At 40.1% G+C, this 22,746-nt stretch overlaps 1 protein-coding gene across 2 annotated transcripts in view; it reads left to right on the top strand.

The window, feature by feature from the left end:
- The first annotated feature begins 5,023 nt into the window (after positions 1 to 5,023).
- The window catches only part of IntS3 (integrator complex subunit 3), a 35,354-nt gene continuing 17,631 nt past the window's right edge, over positions 5,024 to 22,746 (top strand). Inside the window, exons 1-8 of one of the 2 annotated variants that reach the window (XM_045753737.2) lie at positions 5,024 to 5,211; positions 11,811 to 11,975; positions 12,549 to 12,817; positions 13,019 to 13,166; positions 14,505 to 14,628; positions 17,066 to 17,211; positions 21,269 to 21,500; positions 22,633 to 22,712. In XM_045753737.2, the coding sequence (XP_045609693.1) occupies positions 5,137 to 5,211; positions 11,811 to 11,975; positions 12,549 to 12,817; positions 13,019 to 13,166; positions 14,505 to 14,628; positions 17,066 to 17,211; positions 21,269 to 21,500; positions 22,633 to 22,712 (1,239 nt within the window). In that variant the 5' untranslated portion in view covers positions 5,024 to 5,136. Of the gene's footprint in view, positions 5,212 to 5,254; positions 5,488 to 11,810; positions 11,976 to 12,548; positions 12,818 to 13,018; positions 13,167 to 14,504; positions 14,629 to 17,065; positions 17,212 to 21,268; positions 21,501 to 22,632; positions 22,713 to 22,746 lie in introns of those variants that run through there. The other variant, XM_045753738.2, reaches the window with a different exon arrangement.

The following is a 22,746-nucleotide window of genomic DNA, read 5'->3' as shown; positions in this document are numbered from 1 at the left end:
GGAACTTATTCAAATTCAAATTTTTATTCATGTAAAAGTAGATACATAGATGATGACTTACATAATGTTGGGTTTATAGATAGAGTTAGTACATACAGAAGCTAAAGCCACTAATACGCATAGCGTTTCGGGCATTGAAACGCAAAAGCGTTTTATCAACTGTTTTATAAATGTATCCATGATTGTCGAAAGATGTACGGGTTTCGTAAGGGTTTGCGTAAATGTTGGATGACTCGCGGCGGTGGTGCCTTTCTTCCCGACACGCCACGCAGTGTATCACGCCAGCATCCCGTTTTCTGTGTCGCCCTGCGCCGGGCACAGTTTTCTGTGGTGCGAGGCTACCGCTAGGAAGCTACCTCATCCCTTTGTGTGTATTTTACCTCGATACACTTATTTCAATTTCAATTTCAAGTTCAACCTGTCCTCTTACAAACAACGTCGCATTTCGATCGTACGCGTTACATGAGGCCAAAAATTATCGTACTAGAAAATGGAAGCGGCTCGCGAAAGTGGCGTACGGTCCCGTTTTCTGTTTTGGGTCCTCTGGTAGATTAGGAGCGGACACTATAGACCGTTTTCTTGACGTTGGGAAACCTTAGGATGTTGTTGTTTAAGATTCAGCTACTGGGAACAAAACGTTCCAAGTAGCACGGGCTATGGTGAGCCCGTAGTGGACTTACCTGGCACAGGAGTGGTGCTGCGGGGCTAAAACCTTAGGAGGACAGGCTTAACAATTACCCAGGTGGTTGTGCATTCGGCTCCCTACCGAAACACAGCAGCCCGTCCTCATAAACAAAGACCCAAAGTCCATTCCATGCACCCGCCAAACCCCAGCTGTTTATGAATGAAAAACGGTTTACACACGACTCACAACTGATGACGTTCGAACACTTCCGGAACAAGTGGTTCACTAACGACCTCTATTCGAACCACAACGCTGTAAATGCTCAGCCCGTCCTCCAAACAAAGATCCAAAAGTGATTCCATGCACCCGCCAAACCCCCTGTTTATGAATGAAAAGCGGTTTACACACGACTCACAACTGCTGACGTTCGAACATATCCGGAACAAGTGCTTCATTGACGAATTTTGTTCGAATCACAACGCTATAAATGCTTCACCCACGTACTACAAATTACAAATAAGCACCAACAGAACCTAAACACCTAACCTAACCTAACCTATATATACACAATATGCTAATATATTATAATATTAATTTATTTTTGAGAAAACTCCCGTTTTGAATGAACAGCATGTTAAAATTTATGAATGCGTCTGTGGGGGTCGACCACTGGATGGAATGACTTGAGTCGAGGACGGGTTGTCCCTCTACTCCCAGTATCCGTCGATCCCCCTCCCCTCCCTTTCCCCTCATCATTCACTTGCCTCTCTCTCATATTCCTCTTGTTCTCCTCCCCTTCATCTTACATCTTCACTATATACGTTCTTCACTCTATATACTACTTTCATCATCGTAACCATCTTCCCTACTCACTATCTTCACCATAACCGTCTTCCTCACTATCTCCATCACTGTAACCTGAATGAATTCATAATTTTCAGTAGCTCATAAATATTCATAGATAAATGGCGGAAATAACTTGAGCAATCTGTGTAAAACATATCCACAATTTCAGTTTGGACTTCATGAAAATGGCGGGTGTTGGGTTAAATGCCTATATTGTTATTAGAGTGAAAAGCTGGAGCTGACCCAGACTAGCCTATATCCTTCTCATACACCAGACCATTCCCCCTGCAAAGCTGGGTGAGGCTAGCTCCAAGCATTTGGCCTTTAACTTTGGACAAAAAGAGACATTTTTAATAGATATAGAATGTTTGTCCAAGGACGGAGGCCTAACACTTTGGTGCTACCCTAACACAAGTTTGCAGGAGAATGGTCTGAGGTACAGGAAGATCATAGTCCAGTACGGGCCAGCCTAAGTTAAACACTTTAAGATATATTAACATTTATGGAGATTTTCTGATAATGGGATAGAAGGAAAAGTGAGAGGAGAAAGCCAAGGAGGGAATAGGGGGAGATGGGGGTAATGATGCATGTTGGGTACTATAGTGTCATAGGCCAGTCAGGGTCGGCCCAAGTGAATCATTTTAAGAAATATTGACATTTATATAGACCCCCCATGCGATTTTCATGGAGACAAGTCTGAAATATTGGTAGTGTTTTGCATAGAGTTTTCCGTATTTTCAGTATATGTAGAAACTTCAATGCTTCGTTATATATTTTTTCTGAGAGAAAGAGATGGGCGAAAGGGAAGAAGAGGGGAATCACCTTATACACAACCGTCCACATATTAACCCACGGCTACATGTATACATATACAGTACAACAAGTCACACATGTACTACTCTCTGTACTGATAGACAGTACAATCAGGCCGGGACGGATATGCTGGCGTGCGCGCACTCGCACGTACGCGCCTCTTCAAAAATCACACATCCTGTCATAGTGTACACTTAAAAAATGCTGTAATTAATCTATAGGTTTTGCACCAGGATTTTCAATTCAGACGACACTATCTCTCTCTCTCTCTCTCTCTCTCTCTCTCTCTCTCTCTCTCTCTCTCTCTCTCTCTCTCTCTCTCTCTCTCTCTCTCTCTCTCTCTATATATATATATATATATATATATATATATATATATATATATCATCACTGATGTCTGCGTGAAAGGTAGGCTTTTAATACCAAGGTTTAAGTTGGTATATGGTGATGATTATGGTGTGATGGTGGTGGCGGTGGGTTGTGGGTTGTGATGGTGGTGGAGGGTTGTGGTGGTGGTGGAGGGTTGTGGTTGTGGGTTGTGGTGGTGGTGGTGGGTTGGGATGGTGGTGGAGAGTTGTGGTGGTGGTGGAGGGTTGTGGTGGTGGTGGTGGGTTGGGATGGTGGTGGAGGGTTGTGGTGGTGGTGGAGGGTTGTGGTGGTGGGTTGTGATGGTGGTGGTGGTGGAGGGTTGTGGTGGTGGTGGAGGGTTGTGATGGTGGTGGTGGGTTGTGGTGGTGGTGGTGGGTTGGGATGGTGGTGGAGGGTTGTGGTGGTGGGTTGTGATGGTGGTGGTGGGTTGTGGTGGTGGTGGAGGGTTGTGGTGGTGGGTTGTGATGGTGGTGGTGGGTTGTGGTGGTGGGTTGTGATGGTGGTGTTTTTTTTATTATTATTATTTTAATGGTGGTGGTGGTGGAGGGTTGTGATGATGGTGGAGGGGTTGTGATGGTGGTGGAGGGTTGTGATGGTGGTGGAGGGTTGTGAAGATGGTGGAGGGTTGTGATGGTGGTGGAGGGTTGTGAAGATGGTGGAGGGTTGTGATGGTGGTCGAGAGTTGTGATGATGGTGGAGGGGTTGTGATGGTGGTGGAGGGTTTGTGATGGTTGTGGAGGGTTGTGATGGTGGTGGAGGGTTTGTGATGGTTGTGGAGGGTTGTGAAGATGGAGGGTTGTGATGGTGGTGGAGGGTTGTGATGATGGTGGAGGGTTTGTGATGGTTGTGGAGGGTTGTGATGGTGGTGGAGGGTTTGTGATGGTTGTGATGGTGGTGGAGGGTTGTGAAGATGGTGGAGGGTTGTGATGGTGGTGGAGGGGTTGTGATGGTGGTGGAGGGTTTGTGATGGTGGTGGAGGGTTGTGATGGTGGTGGAGGGTTGTGATGGTGGTGGAGGGTTGTGAAGATGGTGGAGGGTTTGTGATGGTGGTGGAGGGTTGTGATGGTGGAGGGTTGTGATGGTGGTGGAGGGTTGTGATGGTGGTGGAGGGTTGTGATGGTGGTGGAGGGGTTGTGATGGTGGTGGAGGGTTGTGATGGTTGTGGAGGGTTGTGATGGTGGTGGAGGGTTGTGATGGTGGTGGAGGGTTGTGATGGTGGTGGAGGGTTGTGATGGTGGTGGAGGGTTGTGATGGTGGTGGAGGGGTTGTGATGGTGGTGGAGGGTTGTGATGGTGGTGGAGGGTTGTGATGGTGGTGGAGGGTTGTGAAGATGGTGGAGGGTTGTGATGGTGGTGGAGGGTTGTGATGGTGGTGGAGGGTTGTGAAGATGGTGGAGGGTTGTGATGGTGGTGGAGGGTTGTGATGGTGGTGGAGGGTGGTGATGGAGGGTTGTGATGGTGGTGGAGAGTTGTGATGATGGTGGAGGGGTTGTGATGGTGGTGGAGAGTTGTGATGATGGTGGAGGGGTTGTGATGGTTGTGGTGGTGGTGGAGGGTTGTGATGGTGGTGGAGGGTTGTGAAGATGGTGGAGGGTTGTGAAGATGGTGGAGGGTTGTGATGGTGGTGGAGGGTGGTGATGGTGGAGGGCTGTGATGATGGAAGGTGATGGTGGTAGTGGAGGGTTGTGATGATGGAGGGTGGTGGTAGTGGTGGAGGATGGTGGTGATAGTGGTGGATGATGATGGTGGTGTAGGGGGGGACGGGACAGGAGTGTGGGGGACAGGAGCTATGTGTGTCTCAGTAACGTTGTGGGAGGCACATACACACACACACACACACACAGGCTGCTCTACACCGCTCCAAATACAAGTGTTTTCAATGTTTATTTTCCCCCTTCTTGTGTTATCATTCCCCGCAACAGCCTTCCTCAACGCTCGCCAACAGCAGCGTTAAGTATGAGAGCTTGAGACGCGGCTCTGACCATTATGCAGACGAGATAAATGTTTTAAAAAAAAAAGGGGCTAACAAGAGGAGGAAGAGGAAGAGGAGCGAGCGTGCACCCCCACCGACGACCACCGGGCAACTGGCACGGTAAAGAGGAGAGAGAAAAGGGAAGGTTGAAATAGGGGTCTTGCAGGTACAGTCATGTGCCTACCCGACGTTTTTCACCCAATTTCTCCCTTAATACCTCCCAAACCCCGCTCGCAACACACCAACAATATCCAACAGGCTTTAATGGTGAATAAAACGTTAGTATTGCCCGTAGAGGAAAGGCAGGAATGGAGAGGATAATGAAATAGTGTTTTATGATCCCTGTAGTCTAAGGGAGGGTTAAGGGGGGGGGGAGCCGCGCGACGCCTCACTCCAGCCAACTGTGTATTCCGCCGCGCCATGGCTGCGCGGCTGTTGTGAGGGCTGTGCTGGCTCCTGTGTCGCCGATACACCCGCTTTTCTCCCGGATCTCGTACGATTATGCCGTCACAATGACCACCGAGAGACCCGTGACATCCCGGTTGTTTACCACGTCGGTCATCGAAGGCCGCATCGATCTGGACGAGGTAATAGTGGTGTAAAAGAGATAGGTGGTGGCGGGTGGCCCGGGAGGCAGCACACATGATCATGGCGCACTCGGGGGGCCCGCCTCGCCAAACAGCTGATCGTGTCAACACTGACCTCCTCTGGCCTCCTGCCACTCCTCTCTGGCCTCTCAGGCCTCTCACACCCATATTTAAACTCCTGCTGCACCTCCCAGCACCTGTGGTGACAGTGGCACAGCTGTAATACGTGTGGTTCGACTCGTGTGGTTATGAGATAAGGCAACGCTCACTTAAGCGGTGAATTTAAGTGGTTTTGGATTATTTTTTTTTCCGTCTGGGTTCTGGTGATTTGGATTGTGATGGATTGTGTTGAAAATGGGTTGAGGGGGTGGAAGGCCCCCCCTAATAAACCCCCTCCTCCTTGCCTACCCCCTAGTATGGGGGGGGGGGAGGTCCGCGTGCAAGATGCAATTGCTTACAGCGGGCTATGAATAAGTTATGATGGTAAATGTGCCTTATACACGCCGGCCACAGTGAGGCCCACACAGGCCTGCCAGTGGTGGTATCCGGCCGCTACACTGCCACTGGTAATCCATCTTGGCGTGGATTAATAATCCCTCTACATGTGGATTAATAATCCCTCTACATGTTGCTTGGAGGCTGGTGGCCCCGGAGGCCTACTGCCTCTCATCCCTCGGGGGCTCCCTTGATTGCATGTTGAAGTATTTGCAATACGTGCAAGATTGTGGTAAATGATGGGTTTGGAAATGTCGTGCGTGGCACTTACTACTGGGTACTTGATTAAGGTAATGTGTGTGGGTGCTATGCTGTACTTGTCGACTTAATTCACATAGGCCTATGGTTGTAAAATAGTTTGGACGTGTGGTGAATCGAAGACTTATGATTTTAAGGTTTCAGTATTGGATCTGGCATTGAAAATTAATATTGCCAAAGGCTATGCAGTATTGTTTCGGATTTCTTTTTGGTTTATAACTTGTAAATAGTTTACTTAACTACTAGTATATCATAAGGATTATACATAAGATTGTTACAAGGCATAGAGCACCACTTTTGTTTTGGGATACAATGTTTTTATAAAACATTGGATGCAATGTTTTTACAAAACATTGCATCCAAACATTGTATTTTGTAAATTTAATTATAAATAACCTTGGTCAAATGAAATTGGAAGTTGTACAGTTAACCACTTTCCAGTCAGACATGTAGCGTAGGCACCGGGAGATAACATTGTTTATCACTCTGCTAGTGTTAAGGAAATATTTGATTCAATTACTGCTCATGATAGTATGTAAATACAACATGAACATTTGTTGTTTTGCATTTGATTTTTGTTGGGGATAATTATTGTTACAAATTAGCAGTGTAGACATTAGCTAGTCTGCGTGTAATTGGAATGTGGCTAATGGCATTGTACTATTATGGGTGTTAGTTTTATACCCAAGACTAATCGCTTCATACATGAAGGATATTATACTGAGCACACGACACAATTTACGTACAGCGTATTATAGTGCGGTTTTACAAAATATACCATGTGAAATATTGTATACTCCGTGGAGGAAAGTGTGTGATGCTTATTTTTATCTTATTGGCATTAGTATATGGCAATTGGTAAGCATTATTATATTGGATAGGAGAAAATATGCTGAACATAAGAGGAAGTCACCCAAATGTCACCCATGTTTTAAGGAGCCTCACCAGTATAAGTGTAGTATGTTTATAATTTAACAAAAATCATGAATGGCAACTGGAATTGAATAATTTTTTTTGTTTAAGTTTAAATCTTTTGTAATGTTCATCTACACTATAATCTGGTATAAGCAGGCAGCCGTTTGCATTTTCTTGTGTACGAGTGTGTAGAGATGATTCAATGAATGTGCGTGTGTGTGTTCTAAATGTGTTAAGGTGCTAGTGTAAGCAGTATATACCTGGACCCTTAATGTGTTGACAGCTTGTAGCTGCTGAGTCCTTGGTTAATAAATGTGATGACTTCATGTTTATGTTTCAGATCAGATTAGGCCTAGATAGCCTACACTGAGTATGGAGATGAATAGTCAGTTACACAAACAGATATATAGACATTTACAAATACATAAACAATAGAGACTTCAATGCATACAAATACAGGTACATGCAGGGACTTACATATGCATAAAATCACAGGTGAACACAAGACACAGAATAGACCTTACAGATTGGAGGGAATTAGAAGTTTGACCTTCCTGGGGAAAGACTGATTATTCTTGAACATATGAGTCAAGTGGGCTGTTTTTGAACCTGGACATGACTGCAGTAGTGGGAAATATGACAATGGATTATGAACGTTACGACTACCATGACATGTCGCCTGTCTTCGGCCACATTACTATAGACTTAAGTTAGGCCCATGTTGGGGCAGAATTTTTCACTCTACCACTAGCTTCTCTTCCAGCAATGCCCAAGTCAATACTCTTATAACCTGTTAGTTATATATTTGTTTCACATTCCTCGACTTGTAACCCTTGCATTTCACTGTACTTTACATTGATAGGTATACAGTATTGCATATATTTGTGTGTGTACTCACCTAGTTGTGCTTGCAGTGGGGGTGAGCTCTGGCTCTTTGGTCCTGCCTCTCAACTGTCTATCAAATGGTGTACAGATTCCTGAAGGGTGTGTGTGTGTGCATTATGGTTGACTTAATAAATCTTCAGACATTGTATGGGTGTTTGGGTGTGACAATTAGATAGTGTGAAAATTATATGGTCAGTACATAAAGGTACATAGCATATTAGGCCTATTGCAGACCAGTTATCAAGGGGATGGTGGGAGACTCTGCCTGGAGGTAGAGTCTGTTCCCATGACAGACAGTACTCACCTAGTTATGGTTGTGGGGGTTGAGCTCTGGCTCTTTGGTTCCACAGTCTCTCTGGTCATGTCCCAATTCTGGCATCTGACACCATCATGTTTAGTTCCTTATATCATAAGAACTAATGAGCATTACGATCTGATTTCTGTATGCAATGTAACATGGTATGTATTTCTTTTCGGATTGGTAATTTTTTTTAAATAAATTTTTCCGTCCAATTACTGACGATGTGCAACTTTCCGCACTAGTATCCATACACATTTTATGATCTTTATTTTGATAAAAATACAGTATTATTATAACAATTCTTTTTAGGCACATACACCTCGACTTCAAAAATATTTTCACCACTCCATGTGTAGAAAACTTGCCATTCAGGAATTAAACTTTTATAGAACTGTATCAGACAATATGATTTCAGCAAGTTGAACTAGATTGTTAGTGAAAGTCCCAGAATCTCTGCAGATCTGTTCATTGTTAAGTACGCAGAAAGGCAAGTTCGTATGCACACAAGTTGTGTTCATTAATAAAATTCATTGTCATAGTAAGCATGAAATTTGCTTAAGTTTCTGTGCTGCCTATTCCCCCTCAAAAATCTAGGATTTAAATATTTTATTCATACAAATACTGTATTGTCAGGAATAGTAATTAAGAATGGCAATGTTGTAAACAGACTATTTGAGACTGATTTTTGAAGCATTTATGTATGTATGTATATTCAATGCACACTAGAGTGCATGCGGGTAATATATAAAAACTTGATTTGATATCGGCTCGATGCCTCAAGATCCCTAGTGGATTCAGTTGCATCCCAGGTTACATTACGTATAACGTATCGGGATTCATTGGTTTAAGGCATGTTCTTTGGAGTACCCATGTTGCTGGTTCGAATCCCCCGCATGGCTCCAGTTGATTTTCTTGTATATTCAATGTTCTGGTATATCTTGTGTTTAATATATTTAGTTTGTGCTGTATAGCTTATGTTAAATATTTGTTAGACAATGTTCATGCATACCAGGCTGAGATGGAGATTTATCAAAAATGTAGGAAATTTAGTTGAAAAAATTACTATTGAAAAGGATTAAGAAGTTTTTTTTAGCAAAAAAAAAAAAAATATGTTCAGTATACAGTACAGTACTAAGAAATAAGATGGAGGGTAAAGTTGCCGTAATCTGAATGGTCAACGGTTACTGGTTGTGGACAATAGGAAAAAAATTTCTAGTCCCTGCATCGGTACATAGAATGCAATCACAGAAATACTATTAACTCTGAATATACTCCGAAAACATATTGAAACCTGAAAGATATCTAATACAAACCTGTTACAATAAGTTTCCTACTGTACTGGACTATTTTCAATAATCTCTTGGGAAAGCCACCAAATTATCTCTCTTTTTTATTTTGAAGTTTAACACGTTAAATTTGATTTAAGATGTTCTCTTCAGCTTTCAGGTACAGTTGATACATGGTTCTTAAACTGTATGACACAGGTAGAGAGAGATCTAGGAATGTGTATTATGAATAATAAGTGACGTGTCCGAACACTAGCACCATAATTAGCCTCTTACCGGTAGCACAATACCAAGACTAGTGAATTCCAAATCAATTGAAAATGACACCGACACATGCCAAACACACCATACTACCTTGCATGTTAATATCGGATCTTAATGTTAATGATTCCCTAGAAATAAGCCACCAAACATTGAGATAACTTGTGTCAATGTAACACCCAAGGTATGCCAGTGTCTGGACATCTATGACGTTGAATAACTGGCAACCAGGTATGGTTGCTGGTTATTCAGCAACCATGCAACCAATTTTAGGACTCATGATAATTTTGCAATGAAAGAAGGCACATTTTAGACCATATGGTACTATACATTTTTATACAGTACTGGCAAAATTTTTATAATCGGGATGCTGCTCATTGTGTGGATGCTACCAACCTGCATATCTGAACACTTACCGAGTGCCTTAACACCGGGTAATGTTATTTTCTGGCTGCTATTGCCATGGGTAGTTCTTATACAGCATCCATTCCAGTGTCATATTTTAGACTATTGTCTCAAAAAAATTATACCGTAAGTGTTCCAATAACCTGCAGTCATTTTTTTATCCACCGTAATGTCAATAGGTTTAGGTACGTGTACTGTATTTGTTCACTAGCGACTATGCAACAGGAAATGTGACTGAAATGTTATTTAGAAATGATATCATGTGCAGTTTGGATTTGTGGGATGACCCATTCTATTTGAGCCTTCCTATTATGCTTCATGGATCTCCAAAATAATGTTTATATTAGACTATACAGGTATATGGAGACATTCTCTTCAGGGATTACAGTTCAAGGATACTGTATTTAACCTAAATTGCATTAAACAGTGTTGGAATGAATTGGTTCCCATTGTCGGGAACAGGAAAACTAGTAGGCTTCTTGAGGCCAACTTAGGCCAACTACTGATCTTTCCCAGGATGCAACTCACAACAGTTGCCTAGCTCCAAGGTACTTATTTACTGCTAGGCGAATAACGGCATCAGGTGTAAGGGTATGTGGCCAAACATCGAGCCATTGAGCCTGGCCTCAGGCCGGGCTCTGGGAGTAGAAGAACTCCCGAGACACTCCCGATACCTTCTCCAGCTACGGGCTCACCATAGCCCGTGTTACTTGGAACTTTTTGTTCCAGGTAGCTAATCTTTAACAACAACCTTCTTCAGGTAAACATCACATCCTGTGTGGGAATCAAACCCAGGACCATTTGGCTGCAAGCTTATTATGCTGAACACTGTGCTAGAGGAGTTTTTTTTATCACTTGGGTAGTAGAATATAATATACACACTGTAGTACGATTTTTGATTGGCACAACTGTTTTAATCCAGCAAGAGCATGTGGGTCTCGGTGTTCATGTGTGTACATAATGATAAGAATAATTTAAATACAGTCCTGTACTGTATGTTTAAGAGTACAGGTACTGTAGTTATAATTTAGTAATGATTTTGTATTAAAATTAACTTGTGATCTAGTAATATGGTCAGTGTCTGGTAATATTTCTGGGTGTATTCAAATTATACTGCACCATATGTGGTACTGTACTGTATATTTATATTAAATTATAATACACTATATGTACAGTATGTGGTACATATTAAAAGACTATACTGTATGTAGTGCTTATAAAATGAACTGTAATAACCATCCTCTTGTTTAGATAGTAGTTTTTGTAGCTATGTGCACCATAGTACAAGCAAGCAATTAGAGAGTAGAATTTGGTACTATTCACTTTATAGTCCCAAAAAATGAAGCTAAAAAAACAAATATTCCTGGCCTAGTATAGCACACACATGTACTATATTAGGCCTCAGATAGTGTATTAGACCTAGGAAGGTTAGGTTAGGTTAATTTAGGTTGTCCTCGCAACATAAATATAAAACCTTTTCTGGATTGTCTAAATTCAGTAGTACAGATTCTACTTTTTAATTGCAATATATGTCAATAAATGTACAATGGTCCTCATCGTTACTATTAGTACTACCAAAACAGGAAGCCGGGCTGTGCGTACAATGCTAAAATCACAATTCACTGTATACAGTATTTAAATATTAGGAATGAATAACCCTTAATTGACTCGTTAATTTATAAAGCTCTAATATTGTGTTTACATTTTTGTATATTTTAACTTTATTCAGTATGTAATATTATTGGTAATTGTTTTAAATACCGTACATTAATGTTATTTTTTTGTTTTTCTAGAAATATGATAAGGCCTACAACAGTGTTATTAGCTTGACTCGTGGTTTGACAGAAGAGGAGTCACATCATGCGTTAAACAAAGTCTTAGATGACCGCAAGGTTCACGATGAACTCTGCATGGGTCTGCTGGTCAGCATCCTTGCCGACCCATCCATAGCCTCACGGGTAAGAATGTTGAGTGGGTGAGATACAAATTGGGTTTAAATATATGTAAATATATATTGTTAAAGTAAAGGGACTTTTGTGTGTGTGTGTACTTGTATTTTTCTTGGGGAAACTTGAAATGGCTGCTTACTGTATTTGCCTTATTTATATCAATATTTCATCAATTAAATAGTTGTAGTAACCTAGTTTTATATGTATTTTTAGTAGAATTGAGGTAGTCTAGGACCGTTTGTACAGTACAGTAGTTACACTACAGTAGTTGGCCCATATCTGGAGTCCTTGTTACGAGCGTTGGACAAACAATTGATCACTGGAACTTGTCTGACAGTTGTGTTCATGCTCATTGGTCAGCTCATAATTAGGTTGAATTATTGGCATGTCCTAACCAATTTATCAGCATAACTTACTACAGACATGATGGAAACGGCACCTAAAGTATATTGAGTAGAGGATAGTTACAGATATTCCATTTGAATTTACTATGTTAGTCCTTTGTGGGTTTATTTTAATTTACAATGTCAAAGAATAATTTTTCATTTGGGTGCAATATCTGACATTTGCATTACATTGCAGCACTACCATGATCTGACTCTCCTGACCCGTGACTCACTGAAGGTGGTGACAGAGACGCTGATACACCAGATTATTGGCGAGAGATTTTCGCGGTTGTCCGAGAGCACGAGAAAACAACTCTTGTGGCTGGTTCGGGAACTTGTCAAGACGGGCATAAATAACGTGGAAGGAGTTGTTTGGTGCCTCCTCAGACAAATTGCCGGTGGAGATGTGTCGCCGAAAAATATTTGGTTGGCTGAAAGCTTAGTAGATATACTAAGAGAAAATCGGTGAGTGGTTTACAAGATGGGAACAGAATTCTGCATAAGTAAAATGGGAAGAGACTTAAGTCAAATTATATACATGTACTGTTGTGTATATAGCTTTTAAAACAGATGGAATTTTATCAATTTTTCATGTAAATCAAGGAGTTAGTATTTCATAATATTTAAGTAAGTTCTTAAGTTTATGATGAATTTCAATGCTTTCAGACCATGGTTAGACAAGTTTCCAGTGATCGTTGCATCAGTGACTTACACATACTTGCGTATCTTAGAAGATCATCATGCGCCACAGTTTGCTGGCCTAAGACAAAAAGAGGTTAATTTTGTCGTTGGCCTCTTGAGAGAACGCTTTCAGGTAAGTACAGTATTGTACGTGTGTGATAAAATATAAATAATTTTTAAGGGTCTAATTCTGATGCTCACAGATTAAAAACTTACTGAAGTAATTACTTTTGCATGCTTAAGAATTTTTTTTTGTTTGATTTTTTAGCATTCTTTTTCCGAGACCACTTTGTGTGTTGCGCAGTGCTTGGCTCCTCTTGAGAGATATTGTAGGTGTATGTTGTAGGTGCTTTTTTTTTATGGGCGCCTGACAGCTGAGTGGACAGCGTTTCGGATTCGTAGTCTTGAGGTTCCGGGTTCGATCCCCGGTGGAGGCGGAGACAAATGGGCAAAAGTGTTTCTTTCACCTTGATGCCCCAGTTACCTGGGAGTTAGACAGCTGCTACGGGCTGCTTCCTGGGGGTGTGTAACAAAAAGAAGGCCTGGTCGAGGACCGGACCGCGGGGACGCTAAGCCCTGAGGTCATCTCGAGATAACCTCAAGATGATAACTAGGGATGTGGGTCCACAGGAAACTTAAGTTAAGGAAAATTAAGTTGCTTTTCGTGCATGAATGATAGTTAACGTTTAACAGTTTGCCGATGAGCTAACAGAAACCCAGTTTCCTAAGAAACGTATTCCCAATAGTTTGTTTTTGTACATGCCTTACTGTACTGGATGATCACTGTCCCATATTTTTGTGATCAGGCACACTATGTGAGTGTCACGTTACTTGCATACCTTTATTACATTAATACAATATTTAATACATAGAAAATATTAATCTCAAATTTCTTGGCCCCCCAAAAAAGAAAGTGCCAAACTTCCAACAGAAAAGTGGCAAATGCTCAACAAAAAAGTGGCAAATGCCCAAGTGTCGCACTTCATTATAAGGGGGGGGGGGGCAGGTCAGGTTCTGGCTCATGGTCCTTGGTAAACCTAAAAAAAAAAACACGACTGATGGCATCTAGTAGATTGGCATTATATTAGCATTATAAATTCTGGGGGGGGGGGGGGGGGGCAGATGGGGCTCACCCAGAAATTGGTGTTTTACTACATTCAACGCTTTTTTTTTTATGTAATGCAGAGAAAATTCAGTCGAATATGAAAACAGTGCTAATGAAACTTCCTAAGTATAATTTGATAAACATTCTTTGTTGTTGTCATAATCACTTTTATCAAGGACATAAGTAAAAATATATACACAATTTTAAGTTTTTTCATGAACTTCTGTTTTGTACTGTACTTGTGAATCTCAATAATGTACATTTTAAATGTTTACAAAAATTAAAAAAAGAGTTTTCTGAAAATTTGTTTACCATCCAATTCCTTGTATACTTTGATTACTGTATCTGTGTTACTGTCACCTTCAGGATTGCTTAATGATTGGAAGAGACTTGGTTCGGCTCTTGCAGAATATTGCCAAAATACAGGAGATTGAAGCCTTTTGGAGAGATTTGATACATAATCCGACCTCTTTGTGTGCAAGTTTTACTGGTAAGTAATTCCTTATTGACCTTTAAATATAAAATTCTTTTATATAAATGCTTTTTTTCTATGGAAGGGTTAGATGTAAAGGTATGCTGAACAGCAGTTCTAATTGATTGGCATTGAAATTTACTTGTCTATTTATCTTTACGTCTATGTACATATAATTCAGCCGACCAATCACAATGTAGTCCCTCGTACATTCATACGGATAAATTTGAGAGCTTCATGTTGAAGCTAACATTGTCACATGGCTGGTGTGCTAAACTGATTTGTCTAGACAGGCACACACATCTCCTTTAAGCAGAATGTTTTCGTTGCAGGTAATCCACAGTCATGATATCTTGCAATATTGGCTGTCCCATTCTTTCAGTTGCATACTTTCAACCATTTAGTTCGTGTTTAGTTTGGTGTCGGCAACACCAAATAAATACTCCGCAATAATTCAGAGGGAAAAGCAATGACATTAGCAGTCACTGACTCAGCTCTCACATATCTTGGTATTAGCATCTCTGTATCCAGATGTCTTCTCTCATGTGAGAAGGTAGTCTGGGTCAAGGAAGCTGCTGGCTTCGAGGTTTATATTTTGCACGAATGATACAGGCCACAGCTTTAAAAACAGGATCATATAAGGATTTTGCATCAAAAATATTTGATCAAGTTTCTCAATAAGATTGTCTCAGTTTGCAAGTCTAGTCCCTAAGAAATTATTATTATTATTATTTTGTTTATGTTTGTTTGAGCCAAGTATTATGTTAACTGCTACCTATGGTGGGTTTAATTAATTATTGTTTAGATGTCCCATGGTGAGTAAATATACATCTTGCATTAAAGGCATGTAAAAGTCACGCTTTACGAGATGTATGATGTATGTGATGGTCATGCTTAACGAGATGTATGATTGTATAAGGAGTTTAAAGTTGCGTTCATTTTTTTTCCTTTACTCATTCAAGGCATTGCAGATCCAATAAGAATTTGACATTAAGCATTGGTATTACATTGCCTCTGAAAGGTGACTGCCTGAAATGCTATGCATTTTAGTAGCTTTGCAGGACTGTAATATTTGTTGGGTAATTAAAATGCATGGAAAAATGTTGATGCTCAGCAGTTTTGTAGCTTGTTGTGTCTTGGATGAGTAATGACATAAACAGAAGTGCAGTTTTGTACAAGTTTGTGCAAGTCTTCCTTTTATGTTGTTGTTGTATCATGGACCTTCGTTGATGTTGTTCGCTTCAACTCCTCGATTGTTTCAAGTCCTGTATTCCTGTACAGTATTTCAAGTCAATTCCTGTATTATATGGCTGGTAATGCATTTTATAGCATGATTATATTATATACAATATACTTATTCACCATGAGACTAACTCTAAATCTTGTAGAGAGACTAATTCTAAATCTTGTAGATGGCATTTTTCATGGTCAAATTTGTATTCTTTAGAGGGCAATTACTAGGATAACACGGCAGCTGCTCCTCTAAGTGTAACCATATATATATCGACTCAAATGGCAGGCTTTACTAAGTATAGAAATTTGCTTTGTGTAGTTTTTATCAAATCATCTTGATTCTAAAATACTTTACAGAAAGGTTTTATTAAGTATTTATATATCTGAACTGAAATTTGGTTTAAGCTATTACTTTTTTTTTTATTTTCCCCACAAACATGTTGCATCTCGCCATCAGAAATATACTGACCTTCCTCCACCCCATCACTTCATCATTGATTCATGACTCTGTTGCTGCAGCTGCCACAGGAAATATCTCTCTTTGTTTACACACCCCCCATTAAATTAACATGCAAGTGGAACTTTTCACTTTTATAAACAATGTAGCTCTTTGGATGCGGTGTGTACCGGATATTTTTCTCAAGATTTGCCGGTTCTTGAAAGTGGTTGTAAATGGTATCTTTACAGCAACAAAATTGCAGTTGTAAATGCTGATTTCTTAGAATTTGAAGAAATTTCTTATTTCATCATTGGTTTAAATTTTACCTGCAGTAAACTAAAACTTAAAAGTAAATATTTGAATATTTAATATTATATGGGTTACCCCCTTACGTTCTATTCTTGGGAGAGTAGTAAATATTTGAATATTTAATATTATATGGGTTACCCCCTTACGTTCTATTCTTGGGAGAGTCGCAGTAAGGATGCAATTTTGTTTGATTGTTATTGTGTGGTATTTGGGTGGTGACATGGTAGATGGACATGTGTCTGCGATATTTTTCTAATACTGTATGTGCATAAGTAATGTCTGATTGCATTTCTTCGATACTATAGGATTTAGCTAAGTTGCTACAATTCAAGCTATGTTATGATGATTAGGGTTCCAAGATAAATACATAAAGAAACTTTTTTCCTTTTAAATACATTAGCTTCCTTCTGTAATAAAAAAAAGTACAGTATTATTTTTTGTTATTTGGTAATATATTTAAATACTTGTTTACAGGAATTCTTCAACTCCTTCAAACACGAACATCACGAAGATTCTTTGTAGTGAGGTTAACCCCAGAGATGGAGAAAAAGATAGTGTTCCTATGTACAGATGTCAAATTTGGTATGCAAAAAAGATACCAAGAATGGTTCCAGAGACAGGTGTGTAGAGTAGCAGTTTAATTCATTTCCTTTTAAACCTTTCATTAGTTTTAAGTAGCAGCAGTATGGATTTTTTTGTTTACAGCCGAGTTTGTGTGTAATTGTGTGTGTGTGTGTGTAATTACCTAAGTGTAGTTACAGGATGAGAGTTAAGCTTGTGGTGTCCAGTCTTCCCAGTACTCTTTGTCATACACCGCTTTGAAACTACTGACGGTTTTGGCCTCCACCACCTTCTCACCTGTCTTGTTCCAACTGTCTGCTACTCTGTTTGTGAAGTGTGTGTATGTGTGTGTTTCAGCTAAGAAAACTGTAACCTCTGGGATTGATTGTTGGATTATGTATGTTACCCATTTGTTGGTTGTCAAGAGGGAAGGAGGGATTTTCTTAGGGTAGGAGCCTCTAATGCATGCGAGATATGGGAGTATTATGGGAAAGCAAAGGTAGAGGTAGTTTTTCTTTCAGAATTTTAGAGTTATGTAATGGGTTATGGATATGTAAGTTCAAGATGGTATTGGTAGATAAAAAGATAGTAATACAAAGATTTGCCTATTGTGTACTGGTTCTGTAAAGAAAACATGAATTTAGGGAGATGAGAAAGTGTTATATAAATGCATGAGTACATAGAAAAAGGTAAATGTTTTGTAGAGTAGCAAGCATAAATGTAGATAAAATATTCTTTCTACCCAAAATTTGTAGAGGTTAAATTTTGGCACGCCTCTTTGAATTAGGCATAGCACAGTTGCGGCCTATATCTTCACCCATTGCTGCACATTTAGCTATGCATATACAATGATGATAAGGGGTAGAGGTGTGGAAATGGCACTTGTGTCTGTCTCCCACTGTGCACCGACTTGATGTGGGAGTATGTCTCCCAAGAATCTCCCACACCCACTAAAGGTCAGAAGTTTCCCCTGCCCCACATGAGTGAAAACCTAGCGATGATATTGAAGACCTAGAAGCACAGATTCATTCATAAGAGATGCCTGAAGAAACAATGGCGAGAATGTAACCTTTGATTGTTTGTCTAATAATAGATGAAAGGAAATGGGTAGTAGTATATGCAAAGTCAGTTATTGGAATGTTGCTTTGTTCAAAATGCTAAGCTGCATTATCCAAGTTCACCCTTTATACAAAGTGCGTCTGCAATCCATAATAATGCAACCTGTCCTCTTGAATAGCACATCACATAGCACAGAGTGGGATTGGGTGGGTATAAATAGGAGCTGCCTCGTATGGTCCAATAGGCCTTCTGCAATTGCCTTTGTTCTTATGTTCTTATGTTATGTTCTTATCATATTTTGATGTCAAAATTCCCAGCAGACAAAATATGATGTGGTATAAATCATAGCAACTTACAAACATACATGTTTCTGTGCATGTGTCCATTGGTTTGGTTAGATTCAGGGAATTTAGTAAATGTATATTTTTTGTGACGTGACAACGGTAGAGGACGGGCTGAATAATGAATGAACATTGTTCTTTCGTTATTCGTTCATTGTTCGTTCATTGTAAGCGAGTTAAAGCAACGGTTTTGCAGTTGAGACAAGGTACGGTGACAGGAATGTGAAAATAAGCAAACAAGGAAGTAGTGCTTGTTGGAATGTGTGTGTGTTAGAGGCAAACGAAACATTCTGCTACACGCATATACACATACATAAACATATACATGCACACACACATACTTAAATATATAGTAAATACTCATCTTACCTTCTCACTTGACACTGGTTTCCTGTTTAGTCTTTTAACTTCTATTATAATTTTGTTTCAATTTAATTATTTTAACATTGTAGGTCTGATCTGTTTAGTTAAAGTTTAAATCTCTCTCATGTGATGAAAAGGCAAGTGTAGAGAGAATATGTTTTAATAAGACTGGAATGTGGAGAAGGCAAACATTATTTTAACAGACCAAAGTGAGCAAGTATATTTTAGAATGATCTCATGAGAGTGTAAGAGAGAGATGGAGTAAATTGTAAAATATTCTGAAAAATTTGTCCGGTTTTACTCGTGGGGTTACTTCTTGAAGGGAACATCACCATAGTATATTGAAATGTCAATGTTATTTCTAGGACTCATTCCTGTTTGGGATGCTCATAGCCGCACATCCGTGCAGTTGGATTGTGTGTAGCTGTACCTCATTTGTTGCTCACATAAAGAGTCTACAAATGCTCTTTCAACTCTTCTTTCTTAGCAAGTTTTGTTAATGTACAATACTGATTCTCATTACCAGCGTCGTTTTTAATCCTTTCGCTCTAATGGTCGATAATGGCTGACTAAAAATAATGGTACAGTAATTCCCTGTGATAATCAGCTTGTAACCAGGTGCCTGTATAAAAGCTCGCAAATTATGTTATGTTCCACCTGGTCCTCTTTCCTTCAAAACACAAGGCCTGGATATGGTTCGTGCAATTTTTTGCTGATGGCAGAATCAAGTGTCATCCCAAACAGTAGCCTACACCAACCATCATACCCCACAGAGGATCTGCAGCATATGCACTACCTAGGATGAAGCCCCTTGAGAGAAGGAAGCCCCGAGGGGCAGACTGCCGAACCCTGTCGTGAAAGATAACCCAGACTGGAGGCAAGGGCTATTCTGGCAACTCCAGTCACACTTATAGTCAAGGCAAAGAAAGAATTGAAGATTATGCAACAGGTTGTCAGAAAAACACTTGTACGAAGGTGTATTTAGGTACACAGACACAGGCCTTCCCACAGGACAAAGTCTGAAAGGAAAGGAAACACCTGAGATTTGAAGCCTGACTGAGAGCCTGTCACTAAAGGTGACAGCGCCATGCACGTGACTGGAGTGGGTGGCCAGTTGGGATCCTTGACTCACTTGGGTCCCCATCGGGTGGTGAGTGAGTGCTGCTAGCTAGTGGTTGGACCTTGACAACAAGTGTGTGCATAATTAACGTCAGGGTTACATATGTTGTCTATGCAGTTATTTGTTTTGGCGCACAACTTTACTGGTGATTTTTTCTTTTGGTTCTTTTGTGAGCATGTATCTCGGAATTTCCCCTTGCATCTGTTGAAGGAGCTAGATTCTGGTCCTTGTTTCTGGTAGACACTCATGATTTGTAAGATTGAACAATATGGTAGGAAATGTAGAAAAGACCCAATGAAGAGTAAGGGTGCCATAGGTGCAATGAGAGAGCAATTTATGGACATCATAGGTCCACAGCTTTTCAGTGTCCTCCCAACAAACATAAGAAATATTGTGGGAACTAAAGTGGAGGTGTTCAAGAAACAATTAGACAAGTTCCTGCAAGAAATGGTAGACTCGTTGGGTTGTAATGAATATGGGCCTGCACGCCACTCCAAACAACAGACCTTTTGGTCAAGTTATTTATAGTCAAGTCTGGCCTAAAATGTAAGAAGGCATAGCAGAAGGGAGCGATGTTGGACGAGTGGACTAAAGGCCACTGTTCTGTTTTGGACCATTGGCTGTTTTGGTGCTTTATTTTCATGAACCATGCCGTTGTCTGTATTGTCTTGCTTATTTCTGGTTGCTGTCTGAGTAAAGGTGATGGTAACAATCCCCTGATCCCTGTGCCTCTTTGAGCTGGCCAGGTTCTGGATCTGGTTTCGGGTAGACCAACAGGATGCCTGTGACTGACGTGACTCAGTAATGGGAAGTTATCTTAGCGACATAGGTTCAGGGAGCCACGGGGTCTCGCCCAGAGAGGCAGTGGGGCGTTTCATTACTGTACATTCAATATTGGTATTTTGAGAACATATGTGGTTATCCAGTTAAAGATCTCGTGCTTGGTTTCGGTGGAAATTAGGCCCATGTAGTGTTTTGGTGACCCCAATCTTTTCTGATTTTGCATTGCCCTTAGGAAATTATTAGTAGATATTTGTTAAAAAAAAAAGAGGTTTTGGATAGGTTCATATTTACTTAATACTCTATAGCTAAATTCCTCTTCTAAATGAGTATGTTGTAATTCATCTGGTGAGCTAGAATATTCCTTATTTTCATATTAAACACCTGATTTAAAACTTACATATAATTCTCATGCTTTTGTTTGCAATATCTGGCTTATGTTTTTCTTCTCAGTACCTGAACACCCCGGAGAGCCAGACATTAAGATGTGACCTCATCCGTTTTATTATTGGCTGTATCCACCCATCCAACGAAGTCCTATGTTCTGATATTATTCCACGCTGGGCTGTGATTGGCTGGCTTCTTTCATCTTGCACATCTCCTGTTGCAACAGCCAACTCAAAGCTGGCACTGTTTTATGATTGGCTCCTTTACAATACTGAAACAGACAACATCATGAATATAGGTGAGTTTGACCGCTTCTCTGTACTATGCAATAAGAAAAAGGGAAAAGTTCTTCCAGTTCTATATCTGATTAAAGGCCAACAACAATAAATGAGAGGGTTTTCAGTTGTAATTCATTACAAGAGAGAGATTCCCAATATAGGTCAAGTGCCCTTGCATCCCCTACAACAAAGATTGGGGGGACCCTAGACCAGACCCTAAATCATAAATGATTTAGGGTCTGTGCTTACTCGAGTCCCAGCAAGCAATGACAGGTATGTATGAACGTAAATCGTGTGAGAAGTGTAACACAGGAAGTTGGAAATGATGATATTGTTTAAGAAAAGATTGTTGCATTAGGATAAGAATGAGAGAGAAAAAGAGAAAGGTAGAGGAGTAGTAAGGTGCTGTTCCAGATACATGTGTGTAGATCAACTTGACCTCTCTTTTTACCTCCATTTAATTGGTCACATTTGTAATATTGCATATTTCCTGTACTCTATTTATTTACTGGATTAGCCTAAGTGGTAGTAATCAACTCATCTTGCTGTTTAGCTAGTACTTTTTATTATTATGTGAACCATCGTATATACATAGACATAATGGACAATTAGATAGTAGAATTTTGTACTATTCACTTTATATATTCTGAAAAAAAAAGCAAAAAACCAAATTTAAATATGCCTAGTCTTTGTATAGCACATATATGTTATACATATATACACTCAGATAGCATGTTTTAGTCCTAGTTAGGTTAGGTTAAGTTTACTTTGCAATGTCAGTAGAAAAACTTTATCGGTTTGTCCAAATTCAACAGTACCAATTTCTACTTGCCTTTTACTTTTTTCTAAATTGCCTTTTACCTCGATATATGTACAATGCAATGGTCCTCATCGTTACCATAAGTAGTACCCAAACAGGAGGATGGGCTGTTGTATTAGAAATATAAATAAAGGGGAACAAGCAAGAGACTCAAAAGGATAAACTATTACTCTAATAAATTTGGTATACACATAAATAATCTGAAATGTTCCAAGCTGCATTTGAGGAAAAGGTGGAATACAGTAATAGTATTTGAAGGACAAGAATTAAGCTGCCCTTTTTGCAATTAGTGCCTACACTGTGTGGTTATATTTATTCTAATATATTTGCAGAGCCGGGAATTCTCGTGATGTACCACTCCATGCGGCCGCACCCAGTTCTTACCACCTCCCTCCTCGACTTTATCTGTAGGGTAAGTTTTCTGCTGTCTTATCCAGTATGAACAC

The sequence above is a fragment of the Procambarus clarkii genome, chromosome 33 (genome assembly GCF_040958095.1).
Source record: "Procambarus clarkii isolate CNS0578487 chromosome 33, FALCON_Pclarkii_2.0, whole genome shotgun sequence".
Classification (NCBI taxonomy): domain Eukaryota; kingdom Metazoa; phylum Arthropoda; class Malacostraca; order Decapoda; family Cambaridae; genus Procambarus; species Procambarus clarkii.
Note: the sequence above shows the minus strand (reverse complement) of the source record. Positions and strands in the feature narration are given on the sequence as shown.